General features: G+C 40.2%; 1 protein-coding gene across 1 annotated transcript; it reads left to right on the forward strand.

Annotated features, from left to right (window-relative positions):
* The first annotated feature begins 2739 nt into the window (after positions 1-2739).
* wasf3a (WASP family member 3a) lies at positions 2740-16994 on the forward strand. Its single transcript, XM_065284682.1, has 8 exons — positions 2740-2879; positions 10919-11053; positions 11268-11421; positions 11516-11633; positions 13918-14087; positions 14226-14480; positions 14665-14921; positions 16118-16994. The coding sequence occupies exons 1-8, from the start codon at positions 2747-2749 to the stop codon at positions 16273-16275; spliced, it is 1380 nt and encodes a 459-aa protein (XP_065140754.1). The 5' UTR covers positions 2740-2746; the 3' UTR covers positions 16276-16994.
* Positions 16995-18374: the final 1380 nt, after the last annotated feature.

Here is an 18374-nt window from a genome sequence, read left to right on the forward strand (position 1 = left end):
TTAACATTTAGTTCTGCCCTTCATCTGAACGACATTGAGATATTGATCTGAATGTCTGTGTTATTATGGGACTATGAGGAGGAGGAGTCAGAGAATTTAGTCCAGACCGAAACAAAGATTATACATCTGTTATGACAGTGGTTTCCAAACTGGGGGCCAGGGAGATGGTGCCAGGGGGGGCCCAGTTTTATGACATTTTATGAAATACATTAATTTATCATGAATTCTGTGTAATTAAACCTAAAAAATAAGGCTACTAACCAAAAGCACTACTTTTTTGTATAATTTAATGTTTTTTTATTAAAATGTTGAGTTTTAGAACAGTTTTTTTGTCAAAAATTTTCTTTGGGGGGCCGCGAAGGAATGCACCGTACACAAGGGGGGGCCGCACGCTGAAAAGTTTGGGAACCACTGTGTTATGAGACCGTTCTGGGTGTAAATCACAGGACCAGTTGATGAAATATACTGGGTAAAGTAATATTGTTTATAACATTTGTGTATTAAGGCATTTTAAGTAGATACAATTTCAAGTAAATTAACCACATGGATTTATACTCTTTGTTTTTTGAAATACATGTAGCTGTATAGAGACAAAAATAACCAAAGAACAGATAATGTAACATAAGTATCACATTGCATTGTAACAAATGTGACAATACACCCTGACTTGACATTTATGAAATAAACCCACTTAGGACAAGTCCACAGTATTGTTATAAATGATTGTTTGCCAGTATGATTATATTGCCTTTATTTGCCTACATTAGAAGTATAAAAATGCTTTAAAATGTTTTATTTTACAGAATAAAAGTCATAGAATTCACAAAAAATAATTGACAAAAGTGAAAATCCAGCTAGTACAAAACCAGTCAGGAAACCGACGTTTGTACTTTATAGCAATTTTATCAATCATTCGTATTTTTTATTAATTTCTATATAGCACTGTTACCCTGTAACGTAACTGCGTGTCTACACTCATGAACAGAATTTATTGGTTCTCACCGTTATAATCCGAGAATAAAATCCCGGTTGCTGAGACCTGATTGGTTTACGGGCCTGTCCATCAACATTCTAATCCCACCCTAATACACATCAATAACGGCAGAGGAGCGCGACGGTGCGTCTCATCTTCTGCGTTTAAGCGACTTGTGGTAAGCAAAAGTGTTTTGATTTACATCGAAAAACTCTTGGAATGTTTTTACATTACGATTTCTTTTAGTGTTTATATGTCCGTCTACATTGTTTTTTAGTTTAGGTCCAAGGTTGAGAGATTAACGGTCTTTTATAGTAAACTCTTATACTGTAATCAATATATTTCATTGTATTTGCGTTTTAGAGTTTGGTGAATAGTCTGTTTCCTTATGTAGCCTACCACAGTACTAAATATTAATCTTATTTTTTTTACTTACGTGCTACTTTATTACTTAATAAAAATATAAAATTGACTATGACTGACTATTTTAGTTTATTTGTTTATCATATCTTCATACCAACATGCAGCGTTTCAAATTTCTGTAACATTTATTTGGACCAGAAAGTTCCTCATTTATTTACGCAGTAACACTTAGTTAGTATGACAGGACTGACAGTGTGTTTCTGTATGTGCAGTGTAGTTCATAATGAAATGAAAGATATTGATTTCCATTTGCTCTAATAGAGCTTTCCACATTCCTGCCTGCTGATTGGTTCCTAGCATAGACCAGTTAAACTTGCTCTCAAACATAACCCTAACCATTATAAAACAGGAATTCCGACCTCAGATCTGCTTAATTTATACAACATATGAAAACCTCAAATATTGGTTAAAATAAGACAAGACTCCTACAGATGTGTGTTATGGGAGTTAGTGTGACTGAGAGATCTGCTGTAAAACAGATCACAGTTCTCTCTGTATGTGGGTTTCTAATAACTTAATCCTGAGAGAAACTCCGCCCACATGTAATCTTCTGGTGACAGGAAGTCACCTAGCATGTGTGTGAATAGTACAGGATAAAACCAACATAACATGTAAGCTTTGAAGTAATCCTAAAAAATAAAATATATGTAACCCCTGTGATGGACTTGCCACCTGTGTTTCCAAGTGTTCAGGTCAGGATTATTTGGGAAAGTCTTAACTATTCCCTCCGAATCCCCAATGATTAGGCAGGGTTGAGAATAATTGTAACACCTCATGGTTTTTTAAAATTTATTCAGATAATAGATTTAACCGTTTAAATTGTGTCACGTAGACATGAACAAAGCTCTTTCTCAAGTGAGGCAGAGCTTAGCTCCAACCATAACCTCTCTGCAGGATTGTATAAATAGTTAAAAAAGATCAATATACTTCTACACCCTGTGATATTCTTTATACTGTACCCATTTACACAAGAGGGCACAGTAAGGGTGCATAGCACAATATAACTAACTAACTAACTAAAAAACACGGTATTTTCACACAATTTACTTATCTGTATAGCGCTGTTTTAAAAAATGGGATCATGAGGAACGTGACCTTTAAAGGCTTTTGCATCTGAACTCTCCATTTCCTGTTGCATCTCTCTCATCTTTCTGTCTCTCACAGGATTGAACTATATAAAAAAAAGAGAAATGCAATACATACTAAACTTCTGTCTGGAAACACACAGGGGAATTTAGTTCTGCTAAACATCATTGTACCCAAATGATGTTAGCATGCACCCAAACAGCAAACTTTTTACTTCTGCAGTCATGGGTTTATATGTTTGTTTACAGAGGCTCAGGCGAAGTCATGCCGATGATAAAGAGAAACATTGAACCACAGAACCTGTGTAAAGGATCTTTACCTGAAAACATCAGCAATGAGCTGGAGTGTGTGTCCAACAACACTCTCTCAACTATAATACGACAACTCAGCAGTCTCAGTAAGACCCTACCATATTATATTAGTGTGTCATTTACAGTGATTTCAGAAAACAAGAAATTTCAGCATGTAAATAAAAATGTATTTACAGAATTATTTATATATATGGACATATATTAATAGATTTACAACTCCACTGTTTGATCAAGGTATATATTAGGATCCTCAACCACCATCTCTTCTTTATACTCTTCCTCCTCATCCACCATCTCTTCCTCATACTCTTCCTCCTCATCCACCATCTCTTCTTCATACTCTTCCTCCGCATCCACCATCTTTTCCTCCTCATCCACCATCTCTTCCTCATACTCTTCCTTCTCATCCACCCTCTCTTCTTCATTCTCTTCATCCTCATCCACCTTTTCGTCGTCATACTCTTCCTCCTCATTAACCATCTCATCCACCATTTCTTCCTCATACTTTTCCTCCTCATCCACCATCTTGTCCTCATACTCTTCCTATTCATCCACCAACTCTTCCTCATTCTTTTCATCCTCATCCACCATCTCTCCTTCATACTCTTCCTCCTCATCCACCATCTCTTCTTCATACTCTTCCTCCTCGTTCACCATTTCTCCCCATACTCTTTCTCCTCATCCACCATCTCTTCCTCATACTCTTCCTCCTCATCCAACATCTCTTCCTCATACTCTTCCTCCTCATCCAACATCTCTTCCTCATACTCTTCCTCCTCATCCACCATCTCTCCTTCATACTCTTCCTCCTCATACTCTCCATCCTCATCCACCTTTTCGTCCTCATACTCTTCCTCCTCATTAACCATCTCATCCACCATTTCTTCCTCATACTTTTCCTCCTCATCAATCATCTCTTCCTCATACTCTTCCTCCTCAACCACCATGTCTTCCTCATACTCTTCCTCCTCATCCACCATCTCTTCCTCATATTCTTCCTCCTCATTCACCATCTCTTCCTCATACTCTTCCTCCTCATCCACCATCTCTTCCTCATACTCTTCCTCCTCATCCACCATCTCTTCCTCATACTCTTCCTCCTCATCCACCATCTCTCCTTCATACTCTTCCTCCTCATCCACCATCTCTTCCTCATACTCTTCCTCCTCATCCACCATCTCTTCTTCATACTCTTCCTCCTCGTTCACCATTTCTTCCCATACTCTTTCTCCTCATCCACCATCTCTTCCTCATACTCTTCCTCCTCATCCACCATCTCTTCCTCATACTCTTCCTCTTCATCCAACATCTCTTCCTCATACTCTTCCTCCTCATCCACCATCTCTCCTTCATACTCTTCCTCCTCATACTCTCCATCCTCATCCACCTTTTCGTCCTCATACTCTTCCTCCTCATTAACCATCTCATCCACCATTTCTTCCTCATACTTTTCCTCCTCATCCACCATCTTGTCCTCATACTCTTCCTATTTATCCACCAACTCTTCCTCATTCTCTTCATCCTCATCCACCATCTCTCCTTCATACTCTTCCTCCTCATCCACCATCTCTTCCTCATACTCTTCCTCCTCATCCACCATCTCTTCCTCATACTCTTCCTCCTCATCCACCATCTCTTCTTATACTCTTCCTCCTCATCCACCATCTCTTCCTCATACTCTTCCTCCTCATCCACCATCTCTTCCTCATACTCTTCCTCCTCATCCACCATCTCTTCTTCATACTCTTCCTCCTCGTTCACCATCTCTTCCTCATACTCTTCCTCCTCATCCACCATCTCTTCCTCATACTCTTCCTCCTCATCCACCATCTCTTCCTCATACTCTTCCTCCTCATCCACCATCTCTTCTTATACTCTTCCTCCTCATCCACCATCTCTTCCTCATACTCTTCCTCCTCATCCACCATCTCTTCCTCATACTCTTCCTCCTCATCCACCATCTCTTCTTCATACTCTTCCTCCTCGTTCACCTTCTCTTCCTCATACTCTTCCTCCTCATCCACCATCTCTTCCTCATACTCTTCCTCCTCATCCACCATCTCTTCCTCCTCCTCTTCATCCTCATCCACCATCTCTTCCTCATACTCTTCCTCCTCATCCACCATCTCTTTCTCCTCCTCTTCATCCTCATCCACCATCTCTTCCTCATACTCTTCCTCCAGATTCACCATTTCTCCCCCATACTCTTTCTCCTCATCCACCATCTCTTCCTCATACTCTTCCTCCTCATCCACCATCTCTTCCTCATACTCTTCCTCCTCATTCACCATTTCTCCCCCATACTCTTTCTCCTCATCCACCATCTCTTCCTCATACTCTTCCTCCTCATCCACCATCTCTTCCTCATAATCTTCCTCCTCATCCACCATCTTGTCCTCATACTCTTCCTATTCATCCACCATCTCTCCTTCATACTCTTCCTCCTCATCCACCATCTCTTCCTCATAATCTTCCTCCTCATCCACCATCTTGTCCTCATACTCTTCCTATTCATCCACCATCTCTCCTTCATACTCTTCCTCCTCATCCACCATCTCTTCCTCATACTCTTCCTCCTCATCCACCATCTCTTTCTCATACTCTTCCTCCTCATCCACCATCTCTTCCTCATACTCTTCCTCCTCATCCACCATCTCTTCCTCATACTCTTCATCCTCATCCACCATCTCTTCCTCATACTCTTCCTCCAGATTCACCATTTCTCCCCCATACTCTTTCTCCTCATCCACCGTCTCTTCCTCATACTCTTCCTCCTCATCCACCATCTCTTCCTCATACTCTTCCTCCTCATCCACCATCTTGTCCTCATACTCTTCCTATTCATCCACCATCTCTTCCTCATACTCTTTCTCCTCATCCACCATCTTTTCCTCATACTCTTCCTATTCATCCACCATCTCTTCCTCATACTCTTCCGCCTCATCCACCATCTTGTCCTCATACTCTTCCTATTCATCCACCATCTCTTCCTCATACTCTTTCTCCTCATCCACCATCTCTTCCTCATACTCTTCCTCCTCATCCACCATCTCTTCCTCATACTCTTCCTCCTCATCCACCATCTCTTCCTCATACTCTTCCTCCTCATCCACCATCTCTTCCTCATACTCTTCCTCCTCATCCACCATCTCTTCCTCATACTCTTCCTCCTCATCCACCATCTCTTCCTCATACTCTTCCTCCTCATCCACCATCTCTTCTTCCTCCTCTTCATCCTCATCCACCATCTCTTCCTCATACTCTTCCTCCAGATTCACCATTTCTCCCCCATACTCTTTCTCCTCATCCACCATCTCTTCCTCATACTCTTCCTCCTCATCCACCATCTCTTCCTCCTCCTCTTCATCCTCATCCACCATCTCTTCCTCATACTCTTCCTCCTCATCCACCATCTCTTCCTCCTCCTCTTCATCCTCATCCACCATCTCTTCCTCATACTCTTCTTCCAGATTCACCATTTCTCCCCCATACTCTTTCTCCTCATCCACCATCTCTTCCTCATACTCTTCCTTCTCATCCACCATCTCTTCCTCATACTCTTCCTCCTCATTCACCATTTCTCCCCCATACTCTTTCTCCTCATCCACCATCTCTTCCTCATACTCTTCCTCCTCATCCACCATCTCTTCCTCATAATCTTCCTCCTCATCCACCATCTTGTCCTCATACTCTTCCTATTCATCCACCATCTCTCCTTCATACTCTTCCTCCTCATCCACCATCTCTTCCTCATAATCTTCCTCCTCATCCACCATCTTGTCCTCATACTCTTTCTCCTCACCCACCATCTCTTCTTTATACTCTTCCTCCGCATCCACCATCTTTTCCTCCTCATCCACCATCTCTTCCTCAAACTCTTCCTCCTCATCCACCCTCTCTTCTTCATTCTCTTCATCCTCATCCACCATCTCTCCTTCATACTCTTCCTCCTCATACTCTCCATCCTCATCCACCTTTTCGTCCTCATACTCTTCCTCCTCATTAACCATCTCATCCACCATTTCTTCCTCATACTCTTCCTCCTCATCCACCATCTTGTCCTCATACTCTTCCTATTCATCCACCATCTCTTCCTTCATACTCTTCCTCCTCATCCACCATCTCTTCCTCATACTCTTCCTCCTCATCCACCATCTCTTCCTCATACTCTTCCTCCTCATCCACCATCTCTTCCTCATACTCTTCCTCCTCATCCACCATCTCTTCCTCATACTCTTCCTCCTCATCCACCGTCTTGTCCTCATACTCTTCCTATTCATCCACCATCTCTTCCTCATACTCTTCCTCCTCATCCACCATCTCTTCCTCATACTCTTCCTCCTCATCCACCGTCTTGTCCTCATACTCTTCCTATTCATCCACCATCTCTTCCTCATACTCTTCCTCCTCATCCACCATCTCTTCCTCATACTCTTCCTCCTCATCCACCATCTCTTCCTCATACTCTTCCTCCTCATCCACCATCTCTTCCTCATACTCTTCCTCCTCATCCACCATCTCTTCTTCCTCCTCTTCATCCTCATCCACCATCTCTTCCTCATACTCTTCCTCCAGATTCACCATTTCTCCCCCATACTCTTTCTCCTCATCCACCATCTCTTCCTCATACTCTTCCTCCTCATCCACCATCTCTTCCTCCTCCTCTTCATCCTCATCCACCATCTCTTCCTCATACTCTTCCTCCTCATCCACCATCTCTTCCTCCTCCTCTTCATCCTCATCCACCATCTCTTCCTCATACTCTTCTTCCAGATTCACCATTTCTCCCCCATACTCTTTCTCCTCATCCACCATCTCTTCCTCATACTCTTCTTCCAGATTCACCATTTCTCCCCCATACTCTTTCTCCTCATCCACCATCTCTTCCTCATACTCTTCCTTCTCATCCACCATCTCTTCCTCATACTCTTCCTCCTCATTCACCATTTCTCCCCCATACTCTTTCTCCTCATCCACCATCTCTTCCTCATACTCTTCCTCCTCATCCACCATCTCTTCCTCATAATCTTCCTCCTCATCCACCATCTTGTCCTCATACTCTTCCTATTCATCCACCATCTCTCCTTCATACTCTTCCTCCTCATCCACCATCTCTTCCTCATAATCTTCCTCCTCATCCACCATCTAGAGCTGTAATCGGGCCTTAAAAGTTAGGCCCGAAATGTCCGGAGCCCGACAGAATGCAGCCCGAACCCGAACGTACATTTAGATTGACAGCTTTTTAAAAGCCCGAACCCGTTTACAGCCCGACATTATTTAAATGTGCGCACACACACAGCTTTTGTCAAGAATGAGAAATTTACACAGGTTTTAACATTATTTATTCATGAATAATAATCTACACGCCACTTGGAAGTTGAAACAAAGAAATAAGTAATCTGTAACATTGTAACATCTCATTCTAAATAGGCTTATGCAATACACTATAAATATGCCAATAAAATTATTATTTCTTAACGAATTAAATTAAGATAATACATTCTGAATTAAGATGGGTATTTGGCAATAACGAAATTAAGAGGCAGGCTCCGCGGGATTTGCGTCGGCACTTCTCTACATTACTGCCAACATTAGTCTATATCCTCTGTCTAAATTATGTAAGACTCGATTCATATTTAGTTATACATTGAAAAACCTACTCACCAAGATTAGGCTACATGTTTTTGATGAGGAAAATCATTAAATCCACTGTAAATGAATTCAGCGCGATCCTGCGCTACTGATTTGAACTTGACCGCTCATTTACCTCACAAAGCCGGAGCGGAAGCCCGAGCCCGCCCCGAGCCCGTGTAAAATGTTAGAAATGAAGCCCGAACCCGCCCGAGCCCGTCGGGTCCCGACGGGTCCCGTCGGGTTCGGGCAAAGATCTTCAGCTCTACCACCATCTTGTCCTCATACTCTTCCTATTCATCCACCATCTCTCCTTCATACTCTTCCTCCTCATCCACCATCTCTTCCTCATACTCTTCCTCCTCATCCACCATCTCTTCCTCATACTCTTCCTCCTCATCCACCATCTCTTCCTCATACTCTTCCTCCTCATCCACCATCTCTTCCTCCTCCTCTTCATCCTCATCCACCATCTCTTCCTCATACTCTTCCTCCAGATTCACCATTTCTCCCCCATACTCTTTCTCCTCATCCACCGTCTCTTCCTCATACTCTTCCTCCTCATCCACCATCTCTTCCTCATACTCTTCCTCCTCATCCACCATCTTGTCCTCATACTCTTCCTATTCATCCACCATCTCTTCCTCATACTCTTTCTCCTCATCCACCATCTTTTCCTCATACTCTCCCTCCTCATCCACCTTTTCGTCCTCATACTCTTCCTCCTCAATAACCAACTCTTCCTCATACTCTTCCTTCTCATCCACCATCTCCTTCTTCATACTCTTCCTCCTTATCCACCATCTCTTCTTCATACTCTCCCTCCTCATCCACCTTTTCGTCCTCATACTCTTCCTCCTCAATAACCAACTCTTCCTCTTACTCTTCCTTGTCATCCACCATCTCTTCTTCATACTCTTCCTCCTTATCCACCGTCTCTTCCTCATTCTCTCCCTCCTCATCCACCTTCTTTTCTTCATACTTTTCTTTCGCATTCACCATCTTATCCTCATACTCTTTTATCTCATCCACCATCTCTTGTCTACACTCTTCCTACTAATTCACCATCTGTTCCTCATTCTCTCCCTCCTCATCCACTCTTCCTACTCATTCACCATCTCTTCCTCATCTCTTCCTCCTCATTCATCATCTCTTCCTCATACTTTTCCTCTTCATCCACCATCTTCTCATAATCTTCCTTCTCATTGTTGTGTTTATAAAGGCATTGTAGTTGTGTTTAACTTTTGCATACTATATTTAGCATTTTGCAAGTGTATTTCAGTCTTAAATGTAGTTTAGGGATTGAGAAGCTTGTGTTTAGAGTTATGAACAAATACCTCATCGAAAATAACAAATGTTTTTGTTTCCTAGGTAATCTACGTGTTGTTTATTTTGCTTTTTCAAATAAATAAACTACGTTTAATGTACTTGGTCGTTATTTATTCTTAGCGGAGTTTACAGGAAGCTATGTGTTGACCATGAAAGCCCCTTGTTTATGTTGTTACTGCTGAAACCGTCTATAGTGCATTAGTTTTGCAAGTACCAGAATGTATAAGATGCAACAACAATGCTTTTCTGTTCACTGCATCCCCAGCAAAGCTCAACAGCTTAATCCTGCAACCAGCGCAAACAGATAGGGGACAGATGTGGGCACTGTGTGTGTGTGTGTGTGTCTGTGTCTGTGTGTTGGTCCGTGTGTGTTTGTGTGTGTGTGTTCTCAGGGTCAAAGACAAGGACAAATTCTCAGACTTATTGCCTTCAAATACTTACGAAAGTGTGTTTGTAGATGTGTATTTGTTTATTTGTGTGTGTGTGTGTGTGTGTGTGTGTGTGTGTGTGTGTGTGTGTGTGTGTGTGTGTGTGTGTGTGTGTGTGTGTGTGTGTGTGTGTGTGTGTGTGTGTGTGTGTGTGTGTGTGTGTGTGTGTGTGTGTGTGTGTGTGTGTGTGTGTGTGTGTGTGTGCATGTGCATGCATGTAATGCACCAGCTGATTTTCAGGGAATATTGAATGAATGCTATCATTCATTTGTGTGTGTCTGTGTGTTTGTGTTAAAGTCGCACAGGATTTGTGGTTGTGCTGGGCTTAGTTTCTCTAAAGAAGATAAAAGCGTTATATAGTTTAATAGCTGAAGATTGTGCAGGAATGTTATAAGAGAAATTGTATATTAGTGTGGAGAATCGTAAGTATTTGTCTATTTAAAAGCCTTATGAATCCGATATATACTGTAGGGCAAACAAAAACTAAATAATGTTAACAGTTTTCTTATTGTATGTAAGAATGTAAACGGCAACTAAAGCAATCTGGAAAAGGCCTTTTGGTAGACATACCTATAGTTATAAGCAACATGGACTTTTTGAAGGCAGGATAAAGAGCTGCTGCACAAATATAGCCCTGTACAATCTGTCCCAATAGAGAGAGAGAGATTATAATGAAAGAGAATGAAGTAAACGAGAAGGATTTATCTCTGATCTTTTGTCTTTCTCATGTTCACAAGGTAAACATGCAGAGGATGTGTTCAGTGAACTCTTCAATGAAGCCAACACCTTTTACCTGCGTGCTAATGGCCTACAGGACCGCATCAATCGACTCGCTATCAAGGTCACTCAACTAGACTCCAGTGTGGAGGAAGGTCAGGTCAAATGTTGTGTCACGTACCTGTATGTCAGAACTGTACTATATGTAGGCAAACATGCTCTGTTAAAGGAATGTTCCAGGATGAATGGTGCATTAATGTCATTGACACTACAACAGTATAGGGCAGTTTCCCATACATGGCTTAGAATTAATACGAGTATCTTCTCTCTCTCACTCTCTCTGTATCTCTCTCTCACATACACACACAGTTTCCCTCCAGGACATTAACATGTGCAAAGCTTTTAAGAGCTCTACCGTTCAGGACCAACAGGTGGTGACAAAGAGCAGCGTTCCAAAGCCCATGGCAGAGATTTATGATAGCTGTGATAGACCCCCACCCCTCAACATCCTCACTGCCTACAGGTGTCTGCTTTCACTTCTACATTTTAAGACAAATGTTATAAAGGGGACCAACTGAATCAAAAACAAAAATATTGTTTTGTGTTGCCCTTCGTAGGGATGACAACATTGATGGACTGAAGTTCTACACCGATCCCTCATACTTCTTTGAGTTGTGGAAGGAAAAAATGCTTCAGGACACAGAGGACAAGAGAAAAGAGAAGCAAAAACAGAGGGTAAAATAACATGTTTGCTCTACAAATTTCAAATTCAAGATTTGTAAATGAAGTCTACATTTATCACCGCACGAGAGTGATTTTTTTTTAGTACCTTGATATCTTTATTACTGACTGAGTAAGATCATGTCAAAGATTGAAATTGAACTTTGATGCTCCTCATCCTTAGATTTTGAGACTTTAGTCCTTCACGAATTTTGTCTAGTTGTCATGATGATTTTGGTGGGTTATTAAGTCAGTAATTTCAAATACCGTATTGTCCCAAATGTAGTACAACCCTGATAGTAGTAAGATGAGCTCTACTTTTCAAAGTGTACCTGTTGGAAAAATGCTTTTTGAAAAACAACTCTTTTCCTTTATAAAGAAACCGCTTTAATTTGATAGTTTTCATAAATCAAAGGGGACCATTTTGGTTCCCCACATTCTTTATAGGAATACATTCCAGGATTCTTCTCCATATAATGGACTTTAGTGCAGTGTTTCTCAACCCTGGTCCTCAAGGACCCCCTTTCAGAATGTTTTGGATGTCTCCCTAATTAACACACCGGATTTCAATCATTAGCTTGTTAGGGTGACATTCTGGAAGGTGGCTGATGAGTTGGTACAGGTGTTTTAAATAAGGAGACATCTAAAACATTCTGGAAGGGGGTCCTTGAGGACCAGGGTTGAGAAACACATCAACAGTGGACCTCAACAGTTTGCAGTTTCAGTTCAGCTCAGCTCTTAAAGGGAACTTTTTTTGAAAATATGCTCAATTTAAACTCTTGACTCTTCTGTAGTTACGACATGTACTAAGACCAACGGAAAATTAAAAGTTGCGATTTTCTAGGCAGATATGGCTAGTATACTCTTATTCTGGTGTAATAATCAAGGACTTTGCTGTCGTAACAGGCTCCAGGAGTCGCAATGATATTTTGTAATGCCCGAAAATAGTCCCCTGCTATTGAAAGATACTAAGGGGACTATTTTCGGCTGCTGCGTAATATCACTACGCCTGCTGCAGCCATTTTACGACAGCAAAGTCCTTGATTATTACGCCAGAATGAGAGTATAGTTCCTAGCCATATCTGCCTAGAAAATCGCAACTTTTAATTGCCTGTCAGTCTTAGTACACGATGTAACTACAGAAGAGTCAAGTTTTAAATAGGAAAAATATAGAAACACTTTCGTTATTTTTGAGTGCGATGCTAATGGTCTAATCAGTCTAATCAATGGATTGTGCTAAGCTATGCTAAAAGTAGTAGCGCCAGATCCAGAGATCAGCTGAATGGATTCCAAAATGGTAAAAATCAAATGTTTAACTCTAGGGGAGCTGGAAAATGAGCATATTTTCAAAAAAAGTGGAGTGGCCCTTTAACAAACCCAACCGAAGCATAAAGGTCTTATCTAGCAAAACGATTGGCATTTTGCCAAAAAACAAGTACTTTTTAACCACAGCTTCTCGTTTTGCACTAGCCTTGTGATGCGCCAGCTTGACCTTAAGTATTTCGTATTCACATTGAAAGGTCTCGCTTGACAAATGCGAAACTACCACTCCAGTGTTTACAAGTGTAGAGAAAGAGGACTGTTCCGATGTTGTTGTATGTGGATTGATACTAATTAATGTCTTTGTGTCCATTTTGTTGTTTAAAATGGTCTGCAAGTGTGCGTTTCACATATGTAACCTTTCAACGTGACTGCATAATACGTAAGGTTGCGATGGTACTTTTAAACCAGAACAATAAGTTGTTGTATAAAAGTACATATTTTTTCATTTTTGGCGAAAATGACGATCATTTCGCTAGATAATACTCTTATGTAGTGGTGGGATCGTTTAGAGCCCTTTGCAGCTGCATTAAACCTGTAAACTGTTGAGGTCCACTAAAGTCCACTATATGGAGAAAAACTCCTGGCTGACATGCGGGTGAGGACATTTTTTGGATTTTTTTTATTAAAGTGGAGTAATCTTTTAATACTTTTCATATGGCATACAACTACTATATATAACCTGCAGTCCATCTGGATTTAATAACAATTAGCTTAGGCTGTCCATCTCATTGTGAAAGAACACGTAACCTATTAGTATTTCATTAACAGTAGAAGTCTGCCTTACTGTAAGCGACTGTAGTTTATCAGGTTGCATCAGTCCATATCAACTTGTTTATGTGTATTTATTTTTTATGGGGTTTACAGTATGATTGACATGTAATAGCTCGAATATACTTTATTAAGTATAAAAGATGTTGTCTTATATTCGGGACAATACAGTATTACTTCACCTCAGTCCGTTATTATCATTACACAGGAACAGAAGCGTTGTGTCGATGGGACGCTGCCACGAGAGATTAAAAATGTGCGTAAACCTCATAACCGTAGACAGGAATGGATCATGATGGGGCATGATAAAGAGCTACGTCCGAATCACCGTCATCAGCATCACAGAGTCAAATCATCCGAAGGGTCTATAGAGGGAAGGTTTGTTTACATGCTACACTTTACATTTATTGAATCCAGGCAAAAAATAACATTTTGTATTCTCAAAGTATTTGATAACATCCTGGGAGGTACCTAAAAATGTTAGATTACTACACAATCTTTCCTTCTTTATAACAGATCACATGATTCACACAACCTTGGCCATCCAGTTCCAGTAAGTCACGCTGGATCACGGACTGGTCATACCGATCCACGAGTGGAGACTGCGGCGTCCTCCATCGAGCATGAGTACCATAGCATCGGTGGTGCTGTCGGGGTGTGTACAGGTTCAGCTGTGAATCCGCTTGATCAAACACACCCGACTACTCAACAGCACCTGCCTTCTGAACATGGAGTCAATGGAAACATCTCTCTACCTCCATCAGATTATGGGTAATGGGACACTACACGACTTGTGTAAACAAACAAAAGTCTATTAAGATTATGTTTCAGAAGTTTTCAGATTTTTGTTGTATATTAAGTGCAGTAAGTGTACTTAAAGTGTGTTTTCGTGGAAGCTTATGGAAACATTTCCATACATTAGATCCTTGTTTCTCACTATCTGTCTCTTCTTTAGTCTGATGGAGTGTTATGCCAGTTCAGGGCCACTGTCTCCTCCGGTGGGTCCCATTATTCCACCTGCACCTCCTGCAGGTCCAGCTCCACCTCCTCCCAGACCAATCGCCACAACCGTACGTTATCCTTTTCCACCTGCCCCTCCTTCTGAAGGTCTATCACCGCCTCCAGCTCCTCCTGTACCTTCACATCCAAATACACTGACCGTGCAACCTCCTAATGAGGGTCGCAGTGACCTCCTCTCTGCAATACGAATGGGTAAGGGATGTGTTTTGTACATTTACAAATGTGACTTCTTTGCTGATTTATTTATGTTTAGTGTGTTTAGCAAATCATTGAAAGACTTTGCCATTTTGAATAATGATGTCCAAGCAACAGACTATTTTAATACGAACCAACTGCAGAAACGCTCAACCATACATCATTACAATCCTGAAACCACGTTACTATCAAGCAATTTATTAAAAAGATTTAATTGGAAGTATGACAATTGTTAAGGTTTTTTTTTTTAGTTAAATGTATAGTTTATTTTCTAAAAAAAACATAAAAACAAAAATAATTAATTATATATTAATAATAATTAAGTGTGTTTTTCCCTTTTAAATAGCAAAAGCATAACACACTAGCTGTACCTGCTTCAAATAAATACAATTAATAAAAAATATCAAACTAAGAAAAAATAATAAAAATCAAATGAATACTTAAGGGTATAGCGGAAGATTTTCCAGAATTTTCGAAAATAACCGCCCCTCCACTTAAAAAAAAAAAAAAAATGCACATGCGCAACACTGCTCCAGAGAGGGAACGCCTATTAAATGCTTGCACTAGAGAGAGCCTAGTTCCTCTCTTCGCTTTGTTTACAAGTTGCTGTCGGCATGTTTACCGTGTCTGCGCGGTTCGTGACTTTTTCCAGTGCTAGCATCGCTAATCATAGCTTACATCAACTTTTACTAGCAGCGATTGTAAATGGCCTTTCTCTTCTTGTCATACAATTTATCTCCTGCGACCCTCAGACATTTTGAAAAAAACACGGGGAGAATGCGAGCTTCAAACAATAGCTGAAACCGTAGCCCACCACACATATTCACCTAAAGGTGCGCATGTGCAGAAAGCGAACCTAGGGACGGGCACGTACGACGGCCTTACGTCAACATATCATCAGAATGATTGACAACTGGGATGACCAATAGTCTAAATGATCCACCCGGAAAAAGAAAATCTTCCGCTATACCTTTAAGTTATGCAGGCCTCCGCCCACTTCCAGTCTCAGACTGGATGACGTATGGTTCTGTGCTTCTGCAGTAACTCATATCTTGACTATTTGGCTTTTTTCTGACTTGCTGGTGACCTTCATCCACTTCTGTACAGTAATTAAATGTAATCATTGATGCTCATTGCATGTCTTTAATATCAAACAAGAGTGTGGTGTGTGTAATACATTTCTTTGTGATCAGGTATCCAGCTGAAAAAGGTCCAGGAACAGCAGAAACATTGGGCTGAAAGAGAGCCGGTGGGGAACGATGTGGCCATGATTCTGTCTCGTCGCATTGCCGTGGATTACAGCGACTCAGATGGCAACTCGGACCTCGATGAGCACGATTGGTCTGACTGACAACACTCACACAACAAATTTTATCATTTATTTTACCAATGCAAACTGTGTGTAATAACAGACAGAAATCCTTATTTTTTTTATATAAATGCATGTTCTCTCACACGTTGGCAATACATGTTTGTGCAATAGAAAGAGGAGTACAGACTAAGTGACCATCTGTATGGGCCAAATGTCCATGTTGCAGAAAGCTGATATTTTAAATACTGATCTTTTAAATGTAGCTCAACTGATAGAGCAATTTTAAGTAGGGATGCGCCGATACCACTTTTTTGGAATACGAGTACGAGTACGAGTACTTGCATTTCAGTACTTGCCGATACCGATACTGAGTAATAAAAAACATGATTCAAATTTACAGGTAACAGCTTTAGTCATATAATTTAACAAAAAAACAAGTGACTAGTTTTCCAGTTTGTTGTAAACTCTGCCTCTTTGGACAACACAAGAGGCATTAACCCCTTACACGCCACTCAAACATAGACATTTCTCAGACCGTGGTATCGATCCCTGGTATCGGGGGACTTTTAACGAGTACGAGTACTTTAGAAAATGTGGTATCGAGGCCGATACCCGATACCAGTATCGGTATCGATGCATCCCTAATTTTAAGCAATGGTCACAAGTTTGATTCCCAGGGAACACAAGTATATACTGATAAAAGTGTATAACTTGTATGTACTGTCACTCTTTAGCCAAAGTGACATAATGCATAAATGTAAAATTATCTGCAAAATTATTTACTTCAAATCTGCAAACCCTGAGTGTAGAAAACTTTAATTATTTAGAAATATATTCAGAAATAACTAAGAGCTGCAGGACTTTCATCTTTTATTATTCAAAGCCGCCATGAAATCAAAATGTAATTTTCTTATTTTTATATGTAAAATTGTAGTGTTTATTGATCTTTTTTTATTATTCATATGACATCATCAATTTATAGACGTACTCCCTGTGTGTCTTAACTTGATTAATTTGGCATTATTATTTCAACCATGGTAAGCCGTTGCTGTATTAATAATAAAGTAACACTTTACATTAAAAATGACAGATAAGGACAACACTTCATTATGTTTTATTCTATGCAGGAAACCAAATATTAACCTCAACCCCTCAGTAATGTGTATACTAGGGCTGTCAAAAGATTAATCGCGATTAATCGCATCCAACATAAAAGTTTGTGTTTACATAGCATATGTGTGTGTACTGTGTATAAATATTATGTATATATAAATACACACACATTCATGTATATATTTAAGAAATATTTGCATTTAAATACTGTATATACATTTCTATAATTTATATTATATATAAATATAAATATTTTATATATAAATATAACAATTTTTTCTTAAATATATACATGATTGGGTGTGTTTTTATATATAAATAATAATTATACACAGTACACACACATATGTTATGTAAACACAAACTTTTATTTTGGATGCGATTAATCGCGATTAATCTTTTGACAGCCCTAGTGTATACATGACATATAAATGACATTTATATATATGACAGTGAAGTATAACATCTGAATATTAATTTATATAGCTTAAGTCAACATTGAACATTGAAAATAAGGGACATTTTTTTTACTCGCCCAAAATATGGGAAAATTTCAACATTAATCTTTCTGTTGTTATCCCTCTGCTGACAGCAAAAATGTGTACAAGCGAGTAAGTCGTACGTGACTTTGCTTACAGATTTGTATAAAATTGTGCTGTCACAACTACCACACTGTTATCTTAAAAAGGCTTGTTTTCACTCTTTTTTCCATATGGATCCAAACCGTTAATAGTTCCGATTTTGTTCACATACCGGTCCCTGGCTTTCTATTCAGCATAACCTGGTAAATTCCACATCCTTTTCAAGATTTTATCAACTTTTTTCTTTCTTTTCATTCTCCCAACTCTGCTGCTTCTCCTCGTTCGACTTGCTGTATGTTTACATTCGCGAGGCCATCAACATGGCTGCCACGTCCCATAATGCATCGCGCACCTAAGCCCTATTAACAATGTGACCCAATGATCCAATTAGTACTCGCTGGACAAAATTAAGTCCCCCCCTACATTTTAGTCATTTTAGAGGCC

The sequence above is a fragment of the Paramisgurnus dabryanus genome, chromosome 5 (genome assembly GCF_030506205.2).
Source record: "Paramisgurnus dabryanus chromosome 5, PD_genome_1.1, whole genome shotgun sequence".
NCBI lineage: Eukaryota > Metazoa > Chordata > Actinopteri > Cypriniformes > Cobitidae > Paramisgurnus > Paramisgurnus dabryanus.